General features: G+C 48.1%; 1 protein-coding gene across 3 annotated transcripts in view; it reads left to right on the forward strand.

Moving 5' to 3' along the window:
* Positions 1-23540, forward strand: part of PMEPA1 (prostate transmembrane protein, androgen induced 1) — a 54766-nt gene extending 31226 nt beyond the window's left edge. For 2 of the 3 annotated variants that reach the window (XM_087750290.1, XM_087750292.1), the window contains 3 exons: positions 9577-9731; positions 17448-17501; positions 17602-23540. In XM_087750290.1, the coding sequence (XP_087606416.1) occupies positions 9577-9731; positions 17448-17501; positions 17602-18150 (758 nt within the window). In that variant the 3' untranslated portion in view covers positions 18151-23540. The remainder of the gene's footprint in view (positions 1-9576; positions 9732-17447; positions 17502-17601) is intronic. The other variant, XM_087750291.1, reaches the window with a different exon arrangement.
* Positions 23541-25146: the final 1606 nt, after the last annotated feature.

Genomic DNA, 25146 nt, shown 5'->3' on the forward strand with positions numbered 1-25146 from the left:
TCCAGGCCTGCTGCAGACCAGTTCAGTGATGTCAGCTCCTGACCTTTCTGGTTCTCTACTTGCAAAAGATGGTGTGTTGGTATGTGTAAGGCAACATGGTACAGGGTGTTCTCAGCCTTCATTTTCCAAAAGTGATTAGGACTTGTTTTGTCCCCTAATTATTGGGGCATGCAAGGTGGCAGTAGGCTCTCGGCTGTTTGTGGCAAGGACTGTCCTTGTGCATCTCCTTGTTCTCGATGGTGCCTCTGGGCACTGCTGAAGCTGTGGTGCTCTGAAATGCAAGCGAAGACTGAGGGGAGCGGGTCAGGCTGTCAAGTAGCTGACAGAATGGATAAGGGTGTCTCTCCTCCTCCGCAGCCTGCTGGTGCCCAAGCCCCTGCCCTTGCCTCTGCCTTCGGCCAGGGATGTGGGTGCTGAGAACGGCTGAAAGTCAGACCCATCACTTCTAGTTTAGGGCAGTGTCTCTTCCTACCCATTGGCAATAAGTTTCGTGCAAAGATGGCAGCCCAGGTCTGTCGGAGAAAATGCTGGGTCATGTGCCTGTCGGAGCCCACGGGTGGGGAGGGGAGCAGGCAGGGACCTCTGGACCAGCGGCTGAGAAGGATGCTTGCTATAGGATGCGAATGAAGCAGCCCAGGTTTTGGGTGCTGACAGACGCTGACTGATGCTGGAAGAGGGGGACCTTGGTCCCCCCCTATTCCAAGACTTGTTTTCCATTTGATCCTTGAGGAGCTGTACAAGCTTGTTCAGAAGCCTTTAAGATTACTGGCCTGAAACTGTTCTTGGCTGAAAACTTTGAACGTCCCTGCTTGGCATCCCACGAAGCTTGTAAGTGCAGAATTTGAGGAATCACAGAAAGGGAGGAAGGATGCATGGACTCTCTTCAGCTCCAAGCTTCAAATTATTGCCAGTGCCAGTCCGATTTGGACTTCCATTTCTCCTTACCACCGTCCTGATTGCTCTTGGATAGCCTTATTTGCACATGCTCAGTCGAAAAGTAGCTGTACCCTTATGTGTTTTACATGCTTTTTTTTATGCAACTAGAGCGCTGCCATCAAGGGCTACAAGGAACCTGTTTAAACAGAAGATGCCCAAGGGTGGGGGTGGATGAAAAGATGAGAAAATTGGGAGGAGAGGGAACTGCAGTCAGGGCTGTGCACATCTCTGCTGCGTCTTGCTCTGAGTCACGCAGCCAGGGCAGCTCTGTGGATATCAGAGGTGTTAATGGAAAATCGGGATGAAAGTGCTTGCTGAAAATTTGTGAACACTTTCATTAATTCATCCAGTTAATTTTGCCATGTCTGGAAAAACTCCGTGTGTGTGTGTGTAGAGACCTTCCTTTCTGGGGTGTGAGAGGGAGGTGTGTGGAGGAGGGAGCGTTGCAGTCCATTGAACTTACCCTAAATCCCCAAGGATTATGGAAGAAGCCGGGACATGTGGTGTGACATTACAGTGCCACCATATTTAGCCAGTGGTAGGCAGCAAATCATTTACGGATTTCATAAGCTTCAGGACCAGACATGACCTGACTGTCCCTGGTCTCCAGTGGCTGTGCTGGAGGCCAGTGCCACTTGCTGGGTGCTGCTGTGGGACGGTCCCCGCCGAGGTGCCCCGCTCCATGTCTTGGCTGGCATCACGGTGCTGAGTCACCCGCGTGAACCAGGCTCCGTAAATAACCACAGGCACTCCACGAAGCGGCTGTGCGCAGCGAGGAGTGGAAAGTGCTGCTTCATAGTTGGAGCAAGGGTTCCGGGGGCATCCTTGTCTCAGCTCTGCCATAGCCTCTCTGTAAGCATCTCCTCGCTCTCTGCACGGTGCTGTCGGGTATCCTGCTGCCACCCCACAGGAGGCATGTGCTCGCCCAAGGGCTGGTCGCTGGCAGAGGGCTTGGGTGCCCTGTGCCGCGGGTTCCCTGCTTATGTCAATAGGCTCGTCCTGCTGCTGGTGGGCTCTTCAGCTCCATGCCCACACTGGAGCCATGCTCCTCCTGCAGTCCCAGGAGGGACCGGGGTCCTCGGCAAAGCTGATTGAGAGATGGGTCTCATTCCTGGGCTGAGTGACCCGGGGAAGACTTTGTCCCTCTGTGGTAGATGGGCTGGGAGCCTCAGCTTGCCACTTGGCCGCTGATCTAGGTGCCCAGGGTCAGAGTGAGCGCTCCTTCGCCTTGCTGTGGTCTGTCCTTCGCTGCCAGTGGTACATCTCCCATGCCAGCAGCAAAGGCTCCAGCTGCTCACCCTCTTTGGCTTCCCAGGGACCTTAATTACATCATTCCCTGCTGCCAGACCCATATATTGGTGCAATGACTTCATCTCTAGGCTAAGGCTCTGCCGCGGGAGGAGGAGGGAGGCTGCAGTGTGCCCACCGCTGTGGGCAAAGCCTTGCTCTCAAAGCCTACGTGGGCACCTGCGGGCCCTGCTGGGGTGGTCAGGGGTGCTGCAGGGGCACGATGGGGCGAGGGAGCTCAGGCTGCCTGCTGTTAGGCATTGTCCTTAGCCTGCGTCTTCTGGAGGCTAGAGAGACGCTGCTCAGGCTTGTACAAGACCTGATTTACATCTCTCTGTACTTCAACAGGCAAGTTAGAAAAGTCTCAGTCTCTTTCTGCCCATTTTATTGAGGCTTGTTAGGCAGCAGGAGGAATCTCTGTACAAAACTTTCCCATTCAGCCTTGGTGTAAAAGTTGTTTTAAGTGTGTCAGAGAAGGCGAAGACCAGAGGTGAAGGCGCAGTACACAGCAGGGTTCCTTGGCTCTTGTGTTAGGTGCTCACAGGATGTTTCTCTGGGAAAATAAGTGACGTAATTAAAAATAGTCTCTATGTGTGGTGGAAAATGGCTGGTCTGGAGATTTCCATACAGCTGGGTCGCAGAGTAACATCCCAGCATAGATGGGGAGTCTGTTATCTCAGATGCAGGTGTTTGTGGAGGGTCTTCAACAAGACAGTCCTTGCGCTGCGGTGGGCTAAAACCCAAGCTGGGTCAAACACTCGTCCTGTCCGGCGAGGAGCCTGTACCCGTGTGGGCAGTGGTGGCACAGTGGTGATTCAGGGGAAATACTGTTTCCACAGTTCTCTGAAACTTCTGAAGTAGCAAAATCTGCGTTGTTCTCAGCCTCTTTTTAGTCTCCCTGACTCTTACTCACTTCCTTTTCAATTTTTCTACTACTCAAATTCACATCAGTTTCTAGATTACAGGAAACTGCTGGAGATAAGCTTTCATTTTTAAACCCACTTTTTTTGCCTTTTCTGTTCCCTGTGCTATTGCAGATGTTGGGGCAATGCTGGCAGTTTCCCGATAGCGGTGGGGCTGTGCCCACCACTCCCAAAGCCTAATGAAGGCTTTGCCTGCCTCTGTTACCAGCTGTCCTCTGCACCAGGCACATGGAGCAACCTCAAAACACAGTTTTAGATGTATTTTCCTGAATACTGATGAAATGAGTGATAACAGGGCTCTGATGCTGAGGAACCGTCACAGGAGCATCCAGCAGCTGAGGTGCATGTCCCATCTGTCCTGGATAAAAATTAACTGATGCTTCATTAACTTTCAACAGCGAGGCTTGCTCGGGAGGTATCTCATCCTGGCTTGAAGCAGAGTGTTGGGTTGCCTCACACCGGGCTGATGTCCACCAGAAGATGAAATCAGCAGCAGGAGTTTTTTCTCCACACCCTTAAGAGCATATTTTTGATAGTCTGTGCAAGCTTGTGATTGGACTCATCGCGCTTGAACTGTCCCAGCAATCTGTTTCGAGTCAGAACTAAGGGGGTTTTAATGATTAAAAATACCCAGAGGAAGTGAAAGTGAACATTGGAGAAGCAAAGTATTCTGCAGGGGATTCTCTGCTTGCTTTTGTTTTGTCTCAGCAAAACAGACTTGGGTTTTAGCATGGTGCACCACAGGATTTATGACAACTAGTATTTTTTTTAAAACTTTTTTCTTAGGAATTGTGGCTAGTGCAGCTACATTTGTTCAGCTTAGCCATTATCTCCTGAGTAATTTCACTTCTCATCACTTCTCAAACGATATGCAATTCCAATATATATAGAAATTGTAATTGAAGCTTACAGAGAATTGTTTTGACCTGCAAATGTGTATTATAGCCGGCTGAAAGCAAAGGTCATCTTGGCTGAGACCCTGTCTGAAAGCTGTTCTGTCCCCTTGTAAATGATAGCTGGAGTATCTGTAAGTATTGCAGCAAAATGCAGGTGTATTTTTTTTTTCTTCCTCCTCTTTATACTTGCCAGTGCTTTGGAGCATTTGTCTTCAGCAGTGATACTCTACGTGGAAGGAAGAGCATTAATAAACTTTATAGTAAGCATTTTATGAACTGTAGTATAGCTGTAAAAAGTAAGAAAACGCATTCAAAATATATCATAGCCTCACCTCCCCTGCGGCCGTTGTGAACTCTGTGTGTGTGTGTGTGTGTGTGCAGAGGCTCAACGCTCCCAGCGTCACCGTTGACTCAAATAGCTCTCCCTCCTTGCAAAAATATTAATGAATTTTAAACCTGTGGGTGCCAAGTATTTTGTTCACAGGCACTCGAGGAAGTGCTGAGATGCACCTTTCTGCAGCCGCTTCTGTCAAGCCGTGAGTGTGGTCTTCGGTGGGAGGAGCGGGGCCGGGTGCCCCGGCAGCCGTGCCGGTGAGGTGCCTCTGCGTCCGCACCAGCTGCCAGCCAGCTGCCACTTGCATGAATTTCAGACACGTTAGGGCCTTATCGTCTTGGTTGGCCGGGCAGCAGCCTGGTGTGGGCAGCAAAGGCACATGCTGCCTTCCTCCAGAAAGCCCTCTGAGCAGGAGAGAGGCCGCAGCCTGCGCGTTGCAGAGCCTGCAGGCTTTGGGAAGCAGCGGAGTCTCCTATCGTTCATTAATGTAACGCTATAATCTACTGTGAAACCCTTATTCAAGGCCACATGTGGTTTAAAGTGGCAAGCGAGTAATGAACTTGAAGAATGGGACGTGACAAGTGATTTTACTTGATCACGAATATCCAGTTTCAGGATTGTGAGAATCGGGGGGAAAAATGCTTAGTTGCGAAACAGTTGCACGCGTGCTGACCGACTCCCAAAGCTGCAGCGTCTAGACAGAAAATACAGAAAAGCAGGTTGTGTCACTTAAATGTGATGTCTGAACCTGTTAGTTTGAAACGTATTCTGGAATAAAAATTATGCAAAATTAAATTAGTGTGACCTTACTTTGCATTTGGAGGCTGAATATGCCCATCTTGTAAAGCCTAGTGCATTTATAACACTTCCCTTGGGGAAAATTACAGAGAGAAATGGAATGAGGTCTCTTCTAATTGAAAAGTGACAATGATTAGGAAGCCAAACACAAAATGTGTTGAGTATTTTTTTTCTTGTTTTGTTGTGTGTGTGTTTTTAAGAATACCAGTAGAATTATAAATTATGTGCTTTGCAGTTTGGCTTGTTTTTTATTCCCCAAAGGCTTTTTATTAGCATAGCAGCTGAACTGCACTTGTATAATAACATATTAACTCAAAGTTTGGGTTTTTAATGATCTTTCTTCATTAGTTTTACTGAGCTGCTTGGATAAAATCTTACCGAGTATATTCAGCTTTCCAGTGTGTTGGGGTTTTTCCCCCTTCTGCAAAAGAAGCCCATGAAGACAAGTTGAAACAGAGGGAGAGTTGGCAGAAACTTTGACGCCTCGAGTGTGTACGAGTCTCTTGAAACTTGAAAAGCACAATTGAGCGTGTGGGGGACTTTTTTTTGTTTGGTTGGTTGGTTTGATTTTTATTTTATTTTTTCCAAAGGCCAGATTGGGCAACATGAGTGTTCTCGGGATTAAAGCTTATCTCAACGTACCTGATGTGTTTGCTCCTAGGCTCTGCGAGGTTGTGCTGCTCCTCGCAGCCTGGGCTGGGGGTAGAACAAAACTGGGGGCACTGTGTGCCCTCCGCTCTCACCTGAGCTCCTGCTGGTGCGGAGACCAGAGGGCCCTGGTGGGTTTGGCCTCCCCGTGTATACATACAGCATTGGGAAGAAATTTTAATTTCAGCAGCACCACCGAAGAAGACATGGGGGCAAATACACTTCTTGTATATGATGCTTAAACGTTCGAGTGCTCATCGGTGTTGCGGGTCAAGGATAGATGTGCTCCGCTGCAGTGATTGAGCTGTTTGCTTCCCCATGCTGATGAGGGAGATTGGAGAAGAGCAAGGCCATTGGCATGAAAAGGCCAAAGTCCGAACAGGGGGAGCTGATTAGTTTTTATTGTTCAGACACATCTCACCAAACTCATTTACAGAATGTTAATTTGCAGCTTAATTGTTCTCCCTCCTCCCACAAAGCGAGATATTAAAATCACACTTCTATTGATAACGGCAGTGTGATTGACTAGATTCCACACCGAAATAACCCCGTGTAGAGTTTGAAGAGCAAGGCCTGATGCATGGCTGAACACTGCCTGCTCCTCCTGGCCTCGCCCTGCGGGTCCCTGTGGGGGTCCAGCCCATCCAGATGTCCAGCTCCGGGAGAACATGGGAGGGAGAGATGGGGCAGGAGGAGTGTCTCTGCTGGAAAGCAGCATTCCCTTCATTCTGGTAATCATACTGTGCCTTACTATTGTACCTCTTGGCAACTCTTTTGTAATACCCCAATTACAGGAGTCCCAGAGCCAGAATAAACAGCATTCAGGGCTGGATGGGGATGGATGAGATGCCGGTGTGTTGTCCCAGATCCTGATGAAATTCCCACCCTTTCTTCTGTGTCAGGCTCTGCTCATTGTATGTCCGTACATGTGTGCAGGAAGCTTGGCTTAGGTTGTTTGTAAATGCCACGTCTTGTGTGCGTTCCTTCCTGGGAAGGAATAAGGGCAGCGCTTCCTGATGTCCGAAACTTCACCTGTGTCACCAAAGTACCGTGACCAAGTTAGCAAAGTTTGGTTCATTTAAGGGACCTCTCCTCCTGGAAAGGGACTTTCTTTTATAACTACCTTGGTCTCATTTTTCTTCAGAAATATAACTTCTTTTAACAGAAAAGGAAGTTTTCCATCACTGGCCTTGTTTATATTTTTTTCTTGTGTTTTCTTACCATGGCCAAAGTACATGCTGCATTTTGAGGCTAAATTGACTCATCTTCCTAAAAACCTTGGTGGTTTTTTTATATTTTTTGTTTTGTTTTGTTTTTCTTTTCTTTTCTGTAATGAATTCCACAAGAAGTGGGCTCTGCACCCACGCTGGGTGGTTGCTCTCCAGTGTGTAGACTCTGCTGCCCATGTGTAGGTGAGGCAGAGGGGCTCTGGGTCAGTGCCCCCCCCCGGGGTCTGGCTCTTTGTGGGTGGCCTGGAAAGCACCCAGGGGAGCTGTGGGGCATCCTGTGCCTGGCTGGGGTGCTGGGGCTTCACCTCACCAGTCGGGTGCTGGAGATCAGCGGGGATGCTCTCAGTGCCTCTGGGTGCAGCTGGCACTAGGGCATGCCTTTGGGCTATGCAGGGACACACTTCTATGTAGGGGGGATGACATGGGAAAAGATGTTGCCCCCCCCTTTTTTTTTTAATGGTTTTGCATCATCCTCTTTTCCCAGCCCTTCAAGTTTTGGTGTGTTTGTGCGTCTGGTTAATCCGATTTGTGTGTAGAAGAAATGAGCTCCTGTTTCAGCCTGTTCCTCTGGCACAACGTACCCGTGGCAGCTCTTGGGTCCAGTCACCTGTCATTCCCACAGGCGAGCTGCGCCGCTGCTTTGGGGCTGGATCATAAATTGTTGAGAATGTGGTTTTTTTTCCAGGCTCTTCCCTTCACAGTGGCATTCAGGCACCTTGCCGGGGTTGCTGTGAAAGACCCAGAGCTCCTCTTTTAAGAAGATGCCTTTAGCTAAAAGGCATTTTTAAGGCAAAACTCCTTTGCAATGTTTGGCTTTTAATCCCTCTCTTCCCACCCCACGTGCAATGTTCCGGTGTAGAGGCAGCTGCATTTTAGGAGTGCTCTAAGTATATGGGCTCCAAGTCACTCATACATATAACTTTAAGTGACAGATAAAGTTCCGGCTTTCAAGGCGTAATTCTGCTTTTTGAAGGTGGTGGGCAGAGCTGGTTAAGCATTTTGGGCAATGGCAGAAATAGCTGCTGTTTAGGAGAATGAGCTCCAAGGTAACTGGCAGCACTCACCACCTGGACTGCTTTCTTGACATTTATTTGCTTTTACTGGCACTTAAATGTCACCTGCTAGGAGAAAACTTTCCATAAAGAAAATAAAATTAAATTTGCCTGACTCAGCAGAAACCACCCCAGCTGGCACGAGCGGTGTGATGCTGCCCTTCGAGGCATGATGGATTTTCCTGTGTATCTACAGTTACATACGTGTGTGTGTCTGTATAGATAAAATACAGATGGCAGCATCCGTGAGAGCTTAGGGCACAGCTTTCCAAAACTGGATTTTATAGCTGTCCCCACTGAGAAGCAAAGTTTAAATCTCCAGAACTATTGAACTTTGCTGGTCTGGCCCCCCCTTTACGATGAGCACTGGAGTTGCTGCTGCCCGGTCCTGGGCACGGTGAGCCCTGGGCGCTGCTGGCACGAGGGGATCTGGGGGGAGCAACTGAGCAGTTCTGGGATGGTGTCTGCTCTCTGGGTGCCAAATGCATGGAAATGATGACCCTAGCGCTATGTTTGCCTCCAGTACTCAATTTTCCTTAGCTTCAGAGAGGTGTGAGGAATTATTTCCTTAGGAAATTTTAGGAGCGGCTTCTTACTGCCTCCTGCCAAGTGTCTCTGGAGTTAACCGGACAGTCTGTTGTTTGCTTGTTCTTGTTTGTTTGGAGGATTTTTGGCAGTTTTCCTTTATGCCAGTTCAAGCCACTCAAGCTGCCGCTGTCAGCTGGCCGAGCCGTGAGCTGAGGGATGTCTGGAGCTCCGGGACATGGCTCCCATGGGCAGCTGCATCGCGCCCGTCTGGTGTCTCGCTGAAAAGCAGGAGGTCTCCCTGCCTGCGCCCTGCGGCAGATAGGCCAGCGTTGGGAGGAGGGAGGCTGCCAGCACTGGTGCCTGCTGTGCTATGCTGTGGGCTCCCCCATGCCACTGTCTGACCCCCGTGACAGAGGGGACATGTGCCTGGTGCGAGGCTGTGCCGAGGAGGACTTCAGTCCGGTCCTCCCTGGAGGAAGGAGTGGTGGTGATGGGAAGACAATTGCAGAAATCTAGCTTGCATTTAGCTAAATTGTTTCATTAGGCTGAATTATGCTGGTTCACAGCTCCATGGCCTGAGCAAGGCACGCTCAGCACTGAGATGCTGTGGGTTTTGTACCCAGCGGTGGGGGCATCCAGCACACTGCAGCTGGGAGGGCTTTGGGGAGTCCAGTCTGCATTGTAGCTTGGAAACACTCTGCTTTGTAGATTGTCTTTAAAGATCCCTCCTAGAGACTCTTCTGTGGCACTGAAGAAGTGAATTAATAAGTTTTTTTAAGTACGTAGCTGGACTTAAAGCATGCAGAGCCCACGTAGGCATGTGTGAGAGCTTTATGGGGGAAGGATGCAGCAGTGTCATCGGCGTCTTGGCTGCATTAGTTCTTCTTGTGCTCAATTACACGCTGCTTTTTCTGGTGGCTTAAAGTCTGTCTGTCTCTCTTGCAGCGGAGTTGGAGTTTGTACAGATAATCATAATCGTGGTGGTGATGATGGTGATGGTGGTGGTGATCACGTGTCTGCTGAACCACTACAAACTCTCTGCGCGATCCTTCATCAGCCGGCACAGCCAGGGGAGGCGGAGAGACGAGAACCTCTCATCAGTAAGTCACACCCTTTTCTTCCAATCCACGTCGTCCTGCGCCGTTTGCCAAATGATACGACATTGGGAAAACATTAGAGCCAAAGGCATTCATTTGGGTCATGTTTGCCCATTTGCCACTTGGCACTGCGTGAAGAGACACCCTGCAGGCTGGGGCTTGGCATCATCTTCTGTCTCTCAGTTATTGGGGACGGGGGGGGTGGGCTGGGCCTTTTAGGGATGCCTCTGGCTCTTTAGGGTGCTGTATGTTGTAATATATGGGCAGCCATAGCCTCTGCTTTTGCCCTGAGCTGTGCAATTCAGACTTCACATCAGTAAAGTAACCGCACGAGGCTGTTCTTGGCATGTCCTGTTCCTGAAACCGCCACGTACCCTCGGCTGGTTGGGGTGCATATGCCTTGCCTTTAACAGCCCCAAACTATTGAGTCCTTTGGCGGCTCCAGTTGGAGAGTCTCAAATGACTGTATAAAAACTTACAGCCTGCCTTGAAGAGAATAAGAAATCCTGAAAGACTTCCTCCAGTTTTCACCAGTGGTGCTGCCATTACTGTGATGTAGGGGTCAGAAAACACTTGTCAGCCAGAGAAGCAGAAATCTCTAAGGGGATGCTCAAGAGGTTCCCTGTGTAACCCATGCTCCCTGCTTCATAAAAGCCTGAGGAGAAACGTGTTAATTGTACCTCTGATGGGGACTCGAGGGGGAGCTTCTCCAGCCTCGAGGCAGATGTTGGTTTATGCAGTTTCCTCAAATGCAGCAGCTCAGACTTACAAGAACCTACAGAGAAAAGCCATCACATTTTCTTGGAGGGTGAGCACGTTTTCTTGGAGGCAGTGATTCACCGCTGCCTACATGGCTTTGTCTTCAATGGAGGGATATCTTGTACTGGTACTGTGTGTTTTGGTTTTTGTTTGTTTTTTAGCATTCACCCTGAAGGATCTTAAAGCTATTTAAATGATAGGGCTTCCTCAAGGTCATTGCTTCGCACCCTCTCCTCTGCAGGCTTCCAGGGCAGGCTGAGCACACTGGTGCTGCCTTGTGGTGGTCTGTGTGGGGCCGTGCTCTCTTCTATCAAATCCGTGCTTGCTGCAGGAAAAAGATCAAATACTGGGATTGCTTTCCCTCTTCCCCCCCCTTCTTCTTCCCCCCTTCTTCCCCCCTTCTTCTTCCCCCTTCTTCCCCCCCTTCTTCCCCCCTTCTTCCCCCCTTCTTCCCCCCTTCTTCCCCCCCTTCTTCCCCCCTTCTTCCCCCCCTTCTTCCCCCCCTTCTTCCCCCCTTCTTCCCCCCTTCTTCCCCCCTTCTTCCCCCCTTCTTCCCCCCCTTCTTCCCCCCCTTCTTCCCCCCCTTCTTCCCCCCCCTTCTTCCCCCCCTTCTTCCCCCCTTCTTCCCCCCTTCTTCCCCCCTTCTTCCCCCCCTTCTTCCCCCCTTCTTCCCCCCCCCTTCTTCCCCCCCTTCTTCCCCCCCTTCTTCCCCCCTTCTTCCCCCCCTTCTTCCCCCCCTTCTTCCCCCCCTTCTTCCCCCCCTTCTTCCCCCCCTTCTTCCCCCCTTCTTCCCCCCTTCTTCCCCCCTTCTTCCCCCCTTCTTCCCCCCCTTCTTCCCCCCTTCTTCCCCCCCCCTTCTTCCCCCCTTCTTCCCCCCCTTCTTCCCCCCCTTCTTCCCCCCCTTCTTCCCCCCTTCTTCCCCCCTTCTTCCCCCCCTTCTTCCCCCCTTCTTCCCCCCTTCTTCCCCCCTTCTTCCCCCCCTTCTTCCCCCCCTTCTTCCCCCCTTCTTCCCCCCCCCTTCTTCCCCCCCTTCTTCCCCCCTTCTTCCCCCCCCTTCTTCCCCCCCTTCTTCCCCCCTTCTTCCCCCCTTCTTCCCCCCCTTCTTCCCCCCCCTTCTTCCCCCCCCCTTCTTCCCCCCCTTCTTCCCCCCCCTTCTTCCCCCCCTTCTTCCCCCCTTCTTCCCCCCCCCTTCTTCCCTCCCCCTTCTTCCCCCCCTTCTTCCCCCCCCTTCTTCCCCCCTCTTTCCCCCCTCTTTCCCCTTTTTTTTTCCCTTTTTTTTTCCCTTTTTTTTCCCTTTTCCTTCCTTTTCTAAAAGACAGAGACATCTAGCATCTTTTATTAAATAAATCTTCAGTACAGTGTTGTTGAAGGCTGTCCAGCCAGCAGACACCCAGGGCACAGGCTGTCCTGCTCCGTAGTTGCCCTTTTTGTCACACATTACACACAGCAGACGAAGGTGCCTTATGGGACGCTCTGTGCCAAAGTGAGGAAGGCACCCCTTGGGAAGGAGAGCTGTGCAAACCCTAAGCTCAGTTAAACCACCCTTCGTTTTGTGGGCTGTGGAGCGCGTCTCCAGAGGGCACGGCAGCGAGCTCAGCTCGCGGTCGTGTATGGATGCTGTGCAACAAGATCAAAGTGTCAGGAGTGCGTGATCCCGCGTTCAACCAGCCGGTGCGAGGGTGGTGAGTGCTCAAGCACCTGTCTGCTTTGGGGATCAGAGCTAAACTTTCCCGCATGTATCCAGCTCCTCCCGGAGTTACAGAAATCTTACGTCTCTTCTTACCGTCCTGTGCACCCGCTTCCAACAGTAGCAGAACGTGGGCTTCCGAGCACGTGAATTATTAAAAACAGCAGAAAGATTATTTTCCCATTTTCAGATATTTTACTATTTTATCATGTTCAGAATGTTTTACTTACACAATATCAAAATGTTTCATTTTACCTTTTCAAAGCAAATATCAGATCAAGCCTTTTTTATTTTAATATAGTAATTTCTGTTTTCTTAAGTGGCCTGTTTATTTTCTTTAAAAAGAGGAAAGAAGGCTAACCTGGAAAGAGAAGAGCAAATCACGTGGAGATTGAACAAAAATTTCAGGTTGAATCAAAAATTGTGAGCTGTTTTAAAAAATAATGCCTTTCCCCTCCTTTTTTTTCTTTTTTAATTTTTTTTTTTTCTTTTTCGAATTTCACCAAGCCAAAATTTCCAGCCATTTTTTGGCCCAGTCTCCACACCAAAACAGCTCCGTTATTTATTCAGCCTTCAGACACATCAGCGATTAAATGGCTTTTGAGCAAAGGTTTACCTCCATGCTTCTGCTAGACCTCAGTGAGGTTGTGGAGTCTTCAGAACCTTTCTAAGAGCTAGGGAGAGAAACTGTGAACATACCATTTTGGGGTTTTTTTTCCTCCCTCTTTATAATTCTTCCCCTTCTCCCTTCCCCTGTCTGTACTGCGAGTGCAGCGTTGATGGAGTGGCAGCCAAGCTTCCCTGTGGTCCGGGCGCTCTCCTGACGGGACAGAGAAGCCCCTCGTGCGCTAAGCGGGAAGCTCGTTACATCAATCATAGTAAAGATCTTAAAGGTAGCTCCGTTTGGATTCAGCACAGCAAGTCTTTTTGTAGAAAACAGCTCCGGTCTAAACGAGTGCTGAAGGCTGGCAGGCAGAGGCTACGCTGAACTGGATACTGGTTTATGTAATCCATTAAACTTGCACTGAACTGGTGTTGGGCTTTTTAAATCCCAAACTTCATTTTGCTGTCGTGACCGCAGACAGGCACCACAGCTGCATACATGCTTTTCATCTTTTGAAATATTAAAGTAGTTCATCCCATGGTCAGGAGGCTGCTAGGTCTGCCAGAGTTGTCTTTTTTCATTGTTGTAGCTCAAAAATTACAACTGAAGGAGAAATTAATTTCCCTGAAGGTTTTTTTGATGCAGTTCTTGCTAGCAAGGATTTCTTGTATTATATCATGTGTTTCTCCATCACCGTTCTTGCTGTACTTAAACTCTGTCTCCTTATAACGAGTACCTTTATTAAGAACATTTAAGAAATGTTACTAAAAACTGTTTTGCAATGAGAATGACACTGTCCCTGCACCTTTGGAACAGTGATATCCCACTCCCCCAAGAAAAAGTTGTTTAAATGCAATTTCCAAGCAAACCTTTGTCTCCCAAAATGGAAGATATAAGTCCTTCTGAAGGCTCTGAGACTTAATCTGCACCATGCAGCTTTACAGAGAAAATTCTCTGACATCACTAAAACAAGCTGTTCTATAAAAGTTGAAGATTGATCTCTAAAAAGAAATTTAAAAGTAATTTTAGGTTCTGCAGTGAGTTCTGGAATACTTGCAGAGGCTTTTACAGCTGTATTGCTTGTCAGACAGCAGAATCTCAGCTTTTGTTTCAGAAAACCATAGCTTTCTAGACTCAGCCATTGTTGAGATGAATTCAAGTCCTAAATATTCCGAAAGTCAGAGGTGAGCGAGGGGAGCCCCGAGGGCGAGGATTTGCAGCAGTGATGCTCCCTCACAGGGCAGTGCAGCTTTGCTTGGCTCGGCAGGGCTGCGTAGCCATCTCACGGCCAAAGCACGAAGGGTACAAGTATGTACGTTATCTCTCTCTGAGACTTCGCCCTCCTCTGACTACTGATTTCCAGCAATTAATCCCACTATTGAGTTTTTAGGAGAGATGAGCTGTTACCCAGATGGGCTTCACAGTAGTCTGTGAGGCAGAGTCGATGCAGGTGAGCGTGCTTGTGGTTGGTCAGCTCTGGGCACGTAAGCGTGTCCAGGTCAAGCCCTGGAGTCCTGGGAAAAATGGTTAATAACAGTGGCAGAGATCCAGCTCCTACAGAAAATGGGTCTCCTGTCTGCTCCTTATCTCTCTGCGGATCCCATTTTAATGGTGTTTCTACTGGTTTGCTACTCTTGCATCCATGTGTTGCCCGGAGCATCGTTCCTGGACCTCAGCTGTACAAACAGATGAGTTAATGTGTGAGCCAGAGCTTTGCTTCTGAACGCCTGGGTGGGATATTGGGTGCAGGCTTTGGGTGAGTGGGTGCTTAGGGGTAGGGTACATTTTGGGTGCAGCGCCTCACGTAAGGGTGTGTACGTGCCCTCCCCATCGCTTGCCGCAGCAGGAAGCCCCAGCTGAGTGCAGCGATGCTCCGCACGCCGGGAAGCACTGGGCTGCAGCCGCCCTCGCGGGAGCCGGCTGACATCACTCCCGGGAAAGGGGGAAGCAGATGGGATATTGCCATGGCACTGCCCACTGCCAAGTTAAATATAAAACATCTAGCAGAAGGCAGCGGGGTACTCGCTGCTCAGGAAGTCTGCCACGGGGGCATGGCAAAGTAAACACAATTTTCAGAGTGCTTCCCGCTCCTGCCCGCTGCTTCGGTGTCCTTCGGGATGAGGTGAAGGGCTGGCAGTGTGTGTGGCAGCACTGGAAACCCTCCCCGTGTGCTGTGGTGTCAGCACCATGGCTGAGCCGGGGCTTAGAGGCGAGGATTTGATCTGCGGCAGATGCAGTTCCTCTTGGGTCTTTTGGCTTCTGGGGGAATTTGACTGTAGACTATCCCTGCAGGCAAGAAATACATGTAGAATGGACCAGACTAAACAGTTGATGCCTGTGTAAACAGTTGCATATTGAAGTCTCAAGGTCTGTATAAAACATGGCGTTGCATTGCTCAGGAAGGGCTGTGCGGCGCACAGCTCAACCAGCGCATTCATTAGCTGTAGCCGCGGAGGGTGCCGGTACTGCGGCACTTAACCTCTGCTCCAAGGAGATGCTCCCTAAAAAACACCGAGAAGTGGGAAGAATCTGGGCTGTCTTATTTCCATATAAATCAGTGTTTTCCTTGCACTGGCAACAGGACTGCCTTGAGGTTTACGTGCAGAGCTGAGCTTCAAAAACAGGAACCTGATGGGATTCTCTCCATATCTGATACCATGCGTGATGCCACAACAGAAAATATATTCCAAAGCTGGGGAAAGTAAAGAAGAAAAAGGGAGGCGGGGGGAAGGAGGAGGGAGGGGGATGTAATGGGTGGCTTTGGAGATTTTAACGTGGTGCTGGTGTTGCGTTTCGGGCAGTCGGATGCGTGTTGTGGGATGCCCGGGTGCTGAGGCTCCTGCCGCAGGGATTGGGGTGGCTCTGCCCACAGGGGCACCCTCGGTCTGTCTGCTCTCGGAGGCGCTTTTGGGGGGAGCAGAGATGCTGCTCGGCCGCTTACTGGGATAGCTGCAAAGGTATGCAGCAACATTTTGCATGCTGCAGCCTGGTATGAGGCCAGATGTGCTTCATAGCTGGGTGAAGTCCAGGGAGCATCAGACAGGCAAAATCCCTTCTGACTTTGTCGGCGAAGGTGTCTGTGGTGCTGCGGTTGCAGCTTTTTGCAGGCTTCCACTGGGGCACCAGGCTGCCTGGACCGCCACCACGGTTACTATAGAACCATAGAATGGAAAAGACCCTTAAGATCATCGAGTCCAACCGTTAACCTAGCACTGCCAAGTCCACCACTAAACCATGTCCTCAAGCACCATGTCTACCTGTCTTTTAAATACCTCCAGGGATGGAGACTCAACCACTTCCCTGGGCAGCCTGTTCCAATGCCTGACTGCCCTTTCGGTGAAGAAGTTGTATATAGAAGTTATTATAGAAATAGGTATTTTCATAGTAGGGAAGTTTGTGGTTCTGTTGCGTAGGCTGGGCCCAAGAATGGCCTTTGGATGGGACACCTTCAGGGGAAAAAGGGGAAAACAGAACACCCTTGGCATTTTTTTTTTTCCACTGGTGGTAAATACTTCTGCCTGTGCCTGACTTACTGGTGCCAGAACTGGAGATTCACCTGCAAGGAACTGAGAAGTGTCAGCTATTCCAGGTTATAATTATGAGCCTTCTGGCTTGTTTTCGTCTAGCCCTGCCTGCCGGAGGGATGTTGCTATATGTGAATATTAGCAATATTTAAATATTTTAGTTCTTAAGGCAAAAGTGTCTAAGGTGAACTGCGTATGCTCAGAGTATCACCAGCAAATGGGAAGAACCTTTGTTTGTTTGTTTTGATCATGACTTGTAAACTAATCTCATGGTTTGGGGGAAATGGGCTTGTGGCTTTATCGTGCCTGGGGTTGTTGGCGCCTGAGTTGGGATTGCAGGATCAGGGTGATGATTGCAGTGTAAGGAAGCCTCTAGACCACAGTTCCTCAGCCTGTTTAAGCCAAGGACAACTTATCCTTTTGGGGGAAAAATACTCTAGAACCATCCTGTTGCTACAGATTTCTATTTTTTTTTTTTTTTTAGCGAAATCAAATTTAGGCTTAACATTTGGTTATTTGCTTATTCTCTTTATTTTCCCATGATTTCCTTGATTGTGTGCATCAGAATGTGGGTGTGAGGGTTTTTTTGGGTTGGTTTTTTTTTTTTTTGTTTAATCTTGTCATTATTTCATGGAGCATTTTCTGATGTCTTGTGAATCACCCACGGCTTATGGATCACAAATTGAAAAATTCTCCTCTGGCATGTTTGAACCAGGGAGAGAAACATGCTGGGTGGGCATGGGTGGGAGGGGGGAAGTCTGCAAATGGGAGAGTGGTGTTTGCTGGTGTCGTTCTCATCATTCATTCTGCAAGTGATCTATTAAATACAAATGGAGGTGAAAATGGAGGGAAATTCTAATCAGAAGTGTTGTTTTCAGTGGTAATATGCTAATACCGTTAGCATATGCCCATATGATACCCAGCATATATAACAGCTAATACCCCTACTAGAGCTGGTTGCCCGCTTGGAAGAGGGTGCGTGCTGTGCGTTGCTGCAGCCGAGGCAGGAACACGTTGACGGCAGCGTCAGCATCCTACCTGGGCTCTGGTGCAGGATGAAACCTGGCACGAGCGGTTTGCAGAGGGAGCTTAACCACTGCTGGCAGTGAGACTCACTCTGCACTCTCTTCTCCTTTCCAATGCAGGAGGGAAGCCTGTGGCCTTCGGAAAGCACCGTGTCGGGGAATGGAATAACAGAGGTGAGGGCGATGCGGATGCGGGTGCTGCTGCCTTTCCCCCTGTCCCGGGCTGCAGCATCTCACGCTTCTCTCCCTCTTTCTCTCTTTCTGTCCCTTTCAGCAGCAAATCTACACCCCGAGACCCAGCGACCGCCTGGCAGTGCCATCCTTTCTGCAGAGGGACCGCTTTAACAGATTCCAGCCAACCTACCCTTACATGCAGCACGAGATCGACCTGCCACCCACCATCTCGCTGTCGGACGGCGAGGAGCCCCCCCCGTACCAGGGACCCTGCACGCTGCAGCTGCGAGACCCCGAGCAGCAAATGGAGCTCAACAGAGAGTCGGTCCGGGCCCCCCCCAACAGAACCATCTTCGACAGTGACTTGATAGATAACTCCGTGTACGGGGGGCCGTGCCCCCCCAGCAGTAACTCTGGCATCAGTGCGACCTGCTATGGGAGCAATGGTAGGATGGAGGGACCACCGCCGACGTACAGCGAGGTCATAGGGCACTACCCCGGGTCGACGTTTTACCAGCACCAGCAGAACAACAACGGGATGCCCTCCATCTTGGAGGGCAGCAGACTCCATCATTCACAAATCAATGGCCTTGAGAGCACAACCGTGTGGAACAAAGAGAAAGAGAAACAAAAAGGGCACCCCTTTTAAAAAAAAAAAAAAAGAAAAGAAAAGAAAAGGAAAAAAAAAAGAAAAAAGCAAGAAAGTAAATGAAACACTCTGCACTTCTCATTAAAAGAAAAAGGAGAGAGAGAGAGAGTTGAGGAAGACGAGCAAAGAAATAAAAAAGCCCTTCCCCATCTCTCCATGTATAAATATTTACTTGTTATGTCTGGTCTGAATGCACAAGCCTACCAAGCTTGCAAAAACATTTCTTTATTGAGCTGTGTCTAGACGTTTAAAAAGGAAAAAAAATCAACTGTAGTCCATTTTTTTTTGTTGTTTCTAGTTGAGCTGTGTGTGAATGCTTTTTTTTTTGTTTGATTATTTCACTTATCTTTAAAGACAAAATATTTGCACAAAAAACATTTTGTTTAAAGATCTGCAATATAAATATATAAATATATATTAAAAATAAGAGAAAGTGTATGTGTAAGGAGCAGGAGTATTTTTGTATTAGAAGAGGCCTATTCAAAAAAAAAAAAAGTTGTTTTCTGAACTAGAAGAAAAATGGCAATTTTTTGAGTGCCAACTCAAAAAGCGTGTATTACATTGTAAAAAAACAAAAAACAAAAAAAAAATCAAAAGCAGGGGTTTAGAGTTATTTATATAAATGTTGAAATTTTGCACTATTTTTTAATATAAATATGTCAGTGCTTGTGTTGGTCAAAGCCTCTATCATGTCTACCATGAACCTGTTAAGGGATATATGTTGAAGTGAAGAACAAAGTAGCTGGAAGGGGGTGGAAAAACGCTGAAGTGGAGATGCCAGCCCTGGGAGGAGCGGTGAGCATCTTATGCAAATCCTTAATTTCCAGAGTCCCTGCGCGTGGCCGCTGACAGTCACGGCTTTATACATTCCCTACAAAGCAAGAGGAGTTGGTGTGTGACTGTATGTCATCCGGTAGGATTATTGGCATAAAAAGGTAAAATAAAAACTCCCTGCTTCTGAGAGTCAGTAATGACCGAAGCAGACAAAAGTTACTTGATTTTTTTTTTTTTTTGGGGGGGAGGGAAACGACAACCTCTAACTTTTTGGAGGGGGGTGGTGGGGATGAGAATAAACTTCTGTGTCTGAAGGAACAAAGTGTTTTTTGGTTTATTTCTTTCAATGTTCAACTGAAGGGCCCTATTTGGAGCTAAAGCGGTGGTTATGGAAATTAATGTGAGTGAATGGTAACGTACCCACTGGCTGCCTTTCAGCTGGGGTTTAAGTATCTCACTGAAAGTATGAGCTGAAAAGCGTGGTGGTGGTGAAACTCATTTTCATTTTGTATTAACCTCCCAAACCTCTATTTGGGTTAAACGGGTGCAGCCGTGTCTCGCAGCTCTGCCGTCGCCTGGCTGCCTCTGGTCATCGCTATTTTTTACTTTATTATCCTAGCTAAAGAGGTGTCAGATACAGTAGATGGAAATTAATCTGCTCCTGTGATGTATTAATTAAAGGCTAAAGAAATATGCTTAATGCTTTAGAAGCAAACCCCTTTACCTCTTCTGAAGATATCCTCATCCACAGCAGCACAGTCCCACCTGCTCTCCCGCCCACCGGGTGTTGTGCGTCTTTAATTTATCTTGGTTTTGGAAGCATTTTCTCTTACTATGCTATTGTTTACATTTTTATATTGCATAGGTGTCTGGTAGGTGTTTTACCCTCATGGTGAATTTGTATGTGACGGAGTGAGCGAGTGAGAAGCCCGAGAGCGCGTGAGAGAGAAAACAAAAGGGAAAAAACCTGTTCTCGGTCCCGTCTCCCCGGCTGGGAGAGCATCTCTCCGAGCGTGAGGCAGGGTCGGTAGGGGAACCACAGAGAGCAAAGATTTTACAAGGAGGTGTGATTTCATTTTCTGCAGGATGCTATCTAGTAGAGTGACATAAATGAAAGATATAAAGGCAATAACTATTGTTTTTAAGCAACTTTTCTATTACTTGAAAAAAAAAAAAACCACAAACATGAGAACGGTTTTGAAGTTCTGACCATTTGAACAATATTTATATATATTTTAAAGAAGATGATGAATAGTTGAACTTGAAGTTTGATCATTATTTTTTGCTTTTTTTTGTTTTTGCCTAGAAATAGTCCTGTACCTTCTCAATATTTCAAACTGCTTTTCCACAGCTCTTGAAATCTTCATAGCTTTACAGTCGTATAACCTAAATTTTGATGACCTAAAAAAAAAAAAAAAAAAGCCACAAAAAAAGTCATGCAAAGGAATAAATCTAGTTTGTCATGAAAGGTACAAAACTGATGAATTTATACGAGTTTTTAAAATGTATCTTTCCTTTATGTAACATGTCTATTTAGTGCCTTATTAAAGAAACAGTAACCCTCCCTTTTTAGAGAGGGGAAAACTGAATCATCGTTAGCGTCACAAGTAACCAGCGTCTGGTCTCTTGCTCCTTTGGGCCTTGCATTCCGTTTTCCAGTCCCTTCTTTCCCGGCCGCGCTGCCTGCTCCCGGAGCAGCTCCCGGGCCCGGCCGCGCAGGCTGCTCCCTCTGCCGCTGCGCCTCTCCCTCCCTCTGTACGGGAACTTGAACACATTTATGCACATTATCGTACCCGGGGAAGTAGGAAACTGTGGTGGATATTGTAAACGAGATACCAACCAAAAGAGAAACAGAAATATAGTATCTACTGCCCTCTTGAGCCAAAATGCGTGAATAGTGGTGTTGGGGTTGGGGTTTTTTTGGGGGGGTGGGGGGATGTTCTGTGATCTGAACTAGTTTGTTTGCTACAAAAAATACTGGTTACCTCAGCAGGTTTTGGGTGGAATATGCATCACACGTTTAAAACTGAGCAGTGAATAAGGAGGTGTCAAGGGGACCGGAGGTTGTTAAGTAACGGGGTTGTCTTGTGGTGCGGCATCACCTGGCCACCAAACCCACGGAGGTCAGGGAGGCGGGTAGGGCCTGGAGAGCCGCGGAGGGGCCGTGGGAGAGGGTCTACAAATGCAGTGCAATTAAACCCAGCTCTCATGCTTTGAAGTCCTCAAAATTTCAACCAATGCTCTGGGGTTTTTTCCCTGTTTTTTTTTTCTCTCTCCCCAATCCACTCCCAGTATGAGCTTTTATTTCTCAAGCACCACCCCAAGCATCTGCAGTTGAGCAATCAGTTTGCCAAGTTCCTGGGTCCAGTTTCATGTACCTCTTTCTCTAGTTTGGGGAATTTAATGAGTGTGAAACAGGGTGGCTCATCAACACCAAATTTCTGTTGCAAATGATGCCTTTCAGTCCCTGCCATGCACAAAGAAAAACCAAGCTGCCGCTTTTCCCACCACCGGTGCAGGTCCCTGGGGAGCGGCTGCAGCCCCGCTGGGGGAGAGCCCTGGGTCGCAGGCAGCGGGTGCAACTCGAGTCCACCTCGACAGAGCCAAGTTGTCACCTTTTGTCTTTCTTCTGTCCATCCCTCTGCTTTGCAGTCCTGAGAACTGTGTGTTTCAAGTGCAGATACCAGATCTGGGGCCCAGATCATCTCCAAGTTCTGAATGGGTGTTTAGAAATAATGGTCTGTTCTTTTTTATTATTATTGTTGTTGTTGTTGTTGTTATTGTTGTTATTATTATTATTACTATTTAATGTTACTTTTTGCCTCGGGGTCCATTTCTTCCCAATTCCCATGTCCCGTATTGCCACCAAGGCAGAGAATTTGCTTTGCACACCCTTGCTGATGTCTCTGTTCCGTTTCCTTCTGGCCTTCCCGCAGCTCAGGACAGAACTGTACCAGGAGCTGGACCGTGGTCCTGGTCCCTAGGAGTCTCTAGCGTCTTGCAGCTGCCAGCAGAGAGGTTCAGGCCCCTTGAGAATGATTTAGTTTTAAACAAATACAGAAGAAACAAGGCATTGCTAATGCTTAGCAACCTCTTGTCCTAGCCTGCCTTTTTGCTCAAAGTTTTAAGAGTCACGTTAGCTTTAAAAGGGGTTGTTAATCTTACAGAGTTTCTTAGCGTACAGTACGGCAAACAGCATCTTTAAAGTGCCCCCAAATCTTAATGGCCTGGAATGGGAACGTGGCTTTGTCGATCAGGATGGTGAGGAAGGATGGGATTCATTTGGGGCTGACACTGGTAAAACTTGTGTTCCCTTCACAACCCCCCTCAAAGTCACCGGTTTGAAGATTCAGCTTTATTAATCTAGTGCGTTGTTTCTATTAAGTGTTAGGAAATTCACAAATATCTTAAGTGGGGGTATAAGGAAATCCAATTGCTTTCTGGAGAATCAGCCTTTTGTACGTGTATTGAACTATAAAATTGCACTAAAACTGCTATATTAAAAAATAAAGAAATAAAAGCCCAACATTTTTACTAAGGATCGGGAAAAGACTGAATCCAGATGCGTGGCATTAACAATGCTAGGCGAGAACAGAATGAATTTTTAATCTCTTCTGTCTCTGTATCGCTCAGAGATTTTCTATGTACAACACAAAGCTACAAAAAAAAAAAAAAAAACAAAAAGAAGTTTTCCAGAAACCGCGCTTCAAATTTTTGCTGTACTATAGAAGCTCATGAAGGACAACATTAAAGTCCTAATTTGCCTGCCTTATAGACACATTTCATTGTATTAATATTTTCTTAAACTTCCAGTTGCATTGCTTTGGCTTTGGAGTTTGTTATAGGCAGTCCTGTATCCTGAGTTCTGTTCAAGTTTAAACTTATGTAAACTATTGACAGCACATGCAATGCAGTACTTATCTATATTTTGCTGTTTTAGTATGAATATGTACTCTGATGCCAATTTACAAAAATCTGTTGTAAACGCTTATTGTGTAACAGTAACCGATAGTGGCAATTATATGTCATTCTAAAAGCTGCAATACTTATACAATAAATTTTACAATACTTTGGAAAATTTGCCTTCACCTTTTGCTTTGTTACCCAAAAATCAGAGTTTGCCAACACAATGTAATTTCAAAAGCTCTTCCTGTTTTCTTTTCGAATACTGGAAAAAGAATATTCTCAGTTTTTGATATTTGTGTGGTTTTCCCCCTTCCTCGTTAAGTAGCCTTCTGAATTACAGGCCAACCTCTGTATTGCCACGACATGTTTTTTCCTGTGAAGCTGTAGCTGGTTCCCAGTGTATTTGCATGCTCGGTCTGTGTGTGCGTGCGTGCGCGTACAATTCTGTTTTCTTTTGAGTAGATCAGGTGTCGCAGCTTTAATCCTAGAAGAAGCATTCCTGGTTTGCACCAATATGTCCAACCCTTGCGATCCTGCCTTTCAGCCAAGAACATCACTGATGGTCAGAAGGTCTTAACTTGAGTAACTGTCAATCAACAAGAACTGTGTAGATTGACTCCAATCCTAAGCACAGATAATTTGTGTGACTTCGTCCTTTCCTAGTCTGTGGTCAAATTGCAGTGATCACATTAAAATGATTGAAAACTGAACTGTTTGCAGGGGGTTTTCTTTCTGTGTTTCTGAAGGATGTCCTGTAGATTCACCCAGGCCTTGGGTTCCCTCTTGGGACTAAGGAGTGTGTAGTAATTAATCCCTGGGCTTTGCCTGAAGGCTCTCAGCTCTGCCTAAGCCCTCAGTCTCCCCAGCCCTTCTCTCTGGCTGATGGCAAACCTCCGTTTAAGGTGGCAGCATTTTTGAAAGTGGCCCCTGGCTTTTACAAGTGGCCCCTCCAGCTGATTTGGATGGGCAAGTGGTGGACAGTTGGCTTTAATTTGGGGGAGCCATGAGCACGAGGAGCTCCTGTGGACTTCAGCGGGGTGCCTGGATGCTCCGCACGGCCTGTTCCTTGCAACACAGCCCCGAGCTGATGGCCAGTTGGGAAAATATCACTAGTAATGACTGAAAGCAACTTAACTGCAGCTCAGGAAGGAGAACCCCAAATCCAGCCCTCCGGCTCTGATCCTGGAACTGTGCCACTCGCCTCCTGGTTGCAGTTTATTTTGTGGGATTCCTGGTGTCCTCTGTGCATTGCTGCCGGAAAGACAATCCGAGGCGATACAGTACTGGAAAGCAGCTGCCCTGGGTTGGAACGCTAATTTTTCCTCATGGTAAGCTATTGGGTGCTTTTAATACCGTGCTGTTGCCTGGCTCGTTGGAGGGCTCTCCTGGCTTCAGGGAACACTCGCAAGTAGCTGACCACAGGCTCTGATGATACCCAGCCGAGTCCAGTTTGGAGCCCTTCTACCTTTAGACCCAAATTACTCAACATACCCTGGTGTCAGCAGCTGTAACGTGGCTGGGGGGGTGTTCGGCAGGGGACTGTCCCCACCTGCTCTCAGGGCCCCGGCGAGCAGTGGGGCTTCAAGCCTGGCACCGTCCCCATGCCCCGAGGGAGCCAGAGGTTGCCAAAGAGCTGGGGTACCGCTTGGAGGAAGAGTGCTTTGCCGTGCAGGCGAGGTTCATGAGCAGCACTATGGGTTAAGTTGCTCTCATTGCCATTTGAGGCCACAGGACACCAGCCCCAGCAGTCTGGGCTCTGGGATGATTTGGTGAGTGATGATTTGGAGGGCGAGTGGGCTTCTCGAGCCATCACGGAGCACTTGAGATGATGTATCAGAGGAACCGAAGAGCGTGCTGCATGCAGTACTGCTTTGTGCTGCCAGCGTTCAGTGCCTTCCAGTCCATTTACAAACCACCAGCTGTTAGCCAGGAAGCCTTTTTTCCTCTAAATCATGTTTTAAATGAGCAGAACCCTGCTCACTCCATTTTAGCGACTGACCAACTTTCACATGAGTGTTTGGAGCTGAAGTGTTTAACCCATTTGCAATCAAGAGTGATGCTTTGTCCCGAAGCCAGGCTCTCCCGGGCTGGATTTCTGGTTTCCTTTTGGGACAGTACCTTAGCAGCTCAAGCAGGCTTGCGAGGAAGCCGGTGGCAGCTCCCGGGGGGGCTGTGCTACGGGATAGCTTTTAGGAAGCAAAATCTGCATTTCAGCCTGAGTGCATGGACCAAAACCACCCCTGGTGCGTGTGTTCGAGCAGGTAATGAAGACGTGAGTTCTGTCTTCATTGCAGTCTTCATTAGCTCTGCTCCTGC

This window comes from Nipponia nippon, unplaced genomic scaffold, assembly GCF_047370975.1.
Source record: "Nipponia nippon isolate SJK-2023a ecotype South Korea unplaced genomic scaffold, ASM4737097v1 scaffold_13, whole genome shotgun sequence".
Classification (NCBI taxonomy): domain Eukaryota; kingdom Metazoa; phylum Chordata; class Aves; order Pelecaniformes; family Threskiornithidae; genus Nipponia; species Nipponia nippon.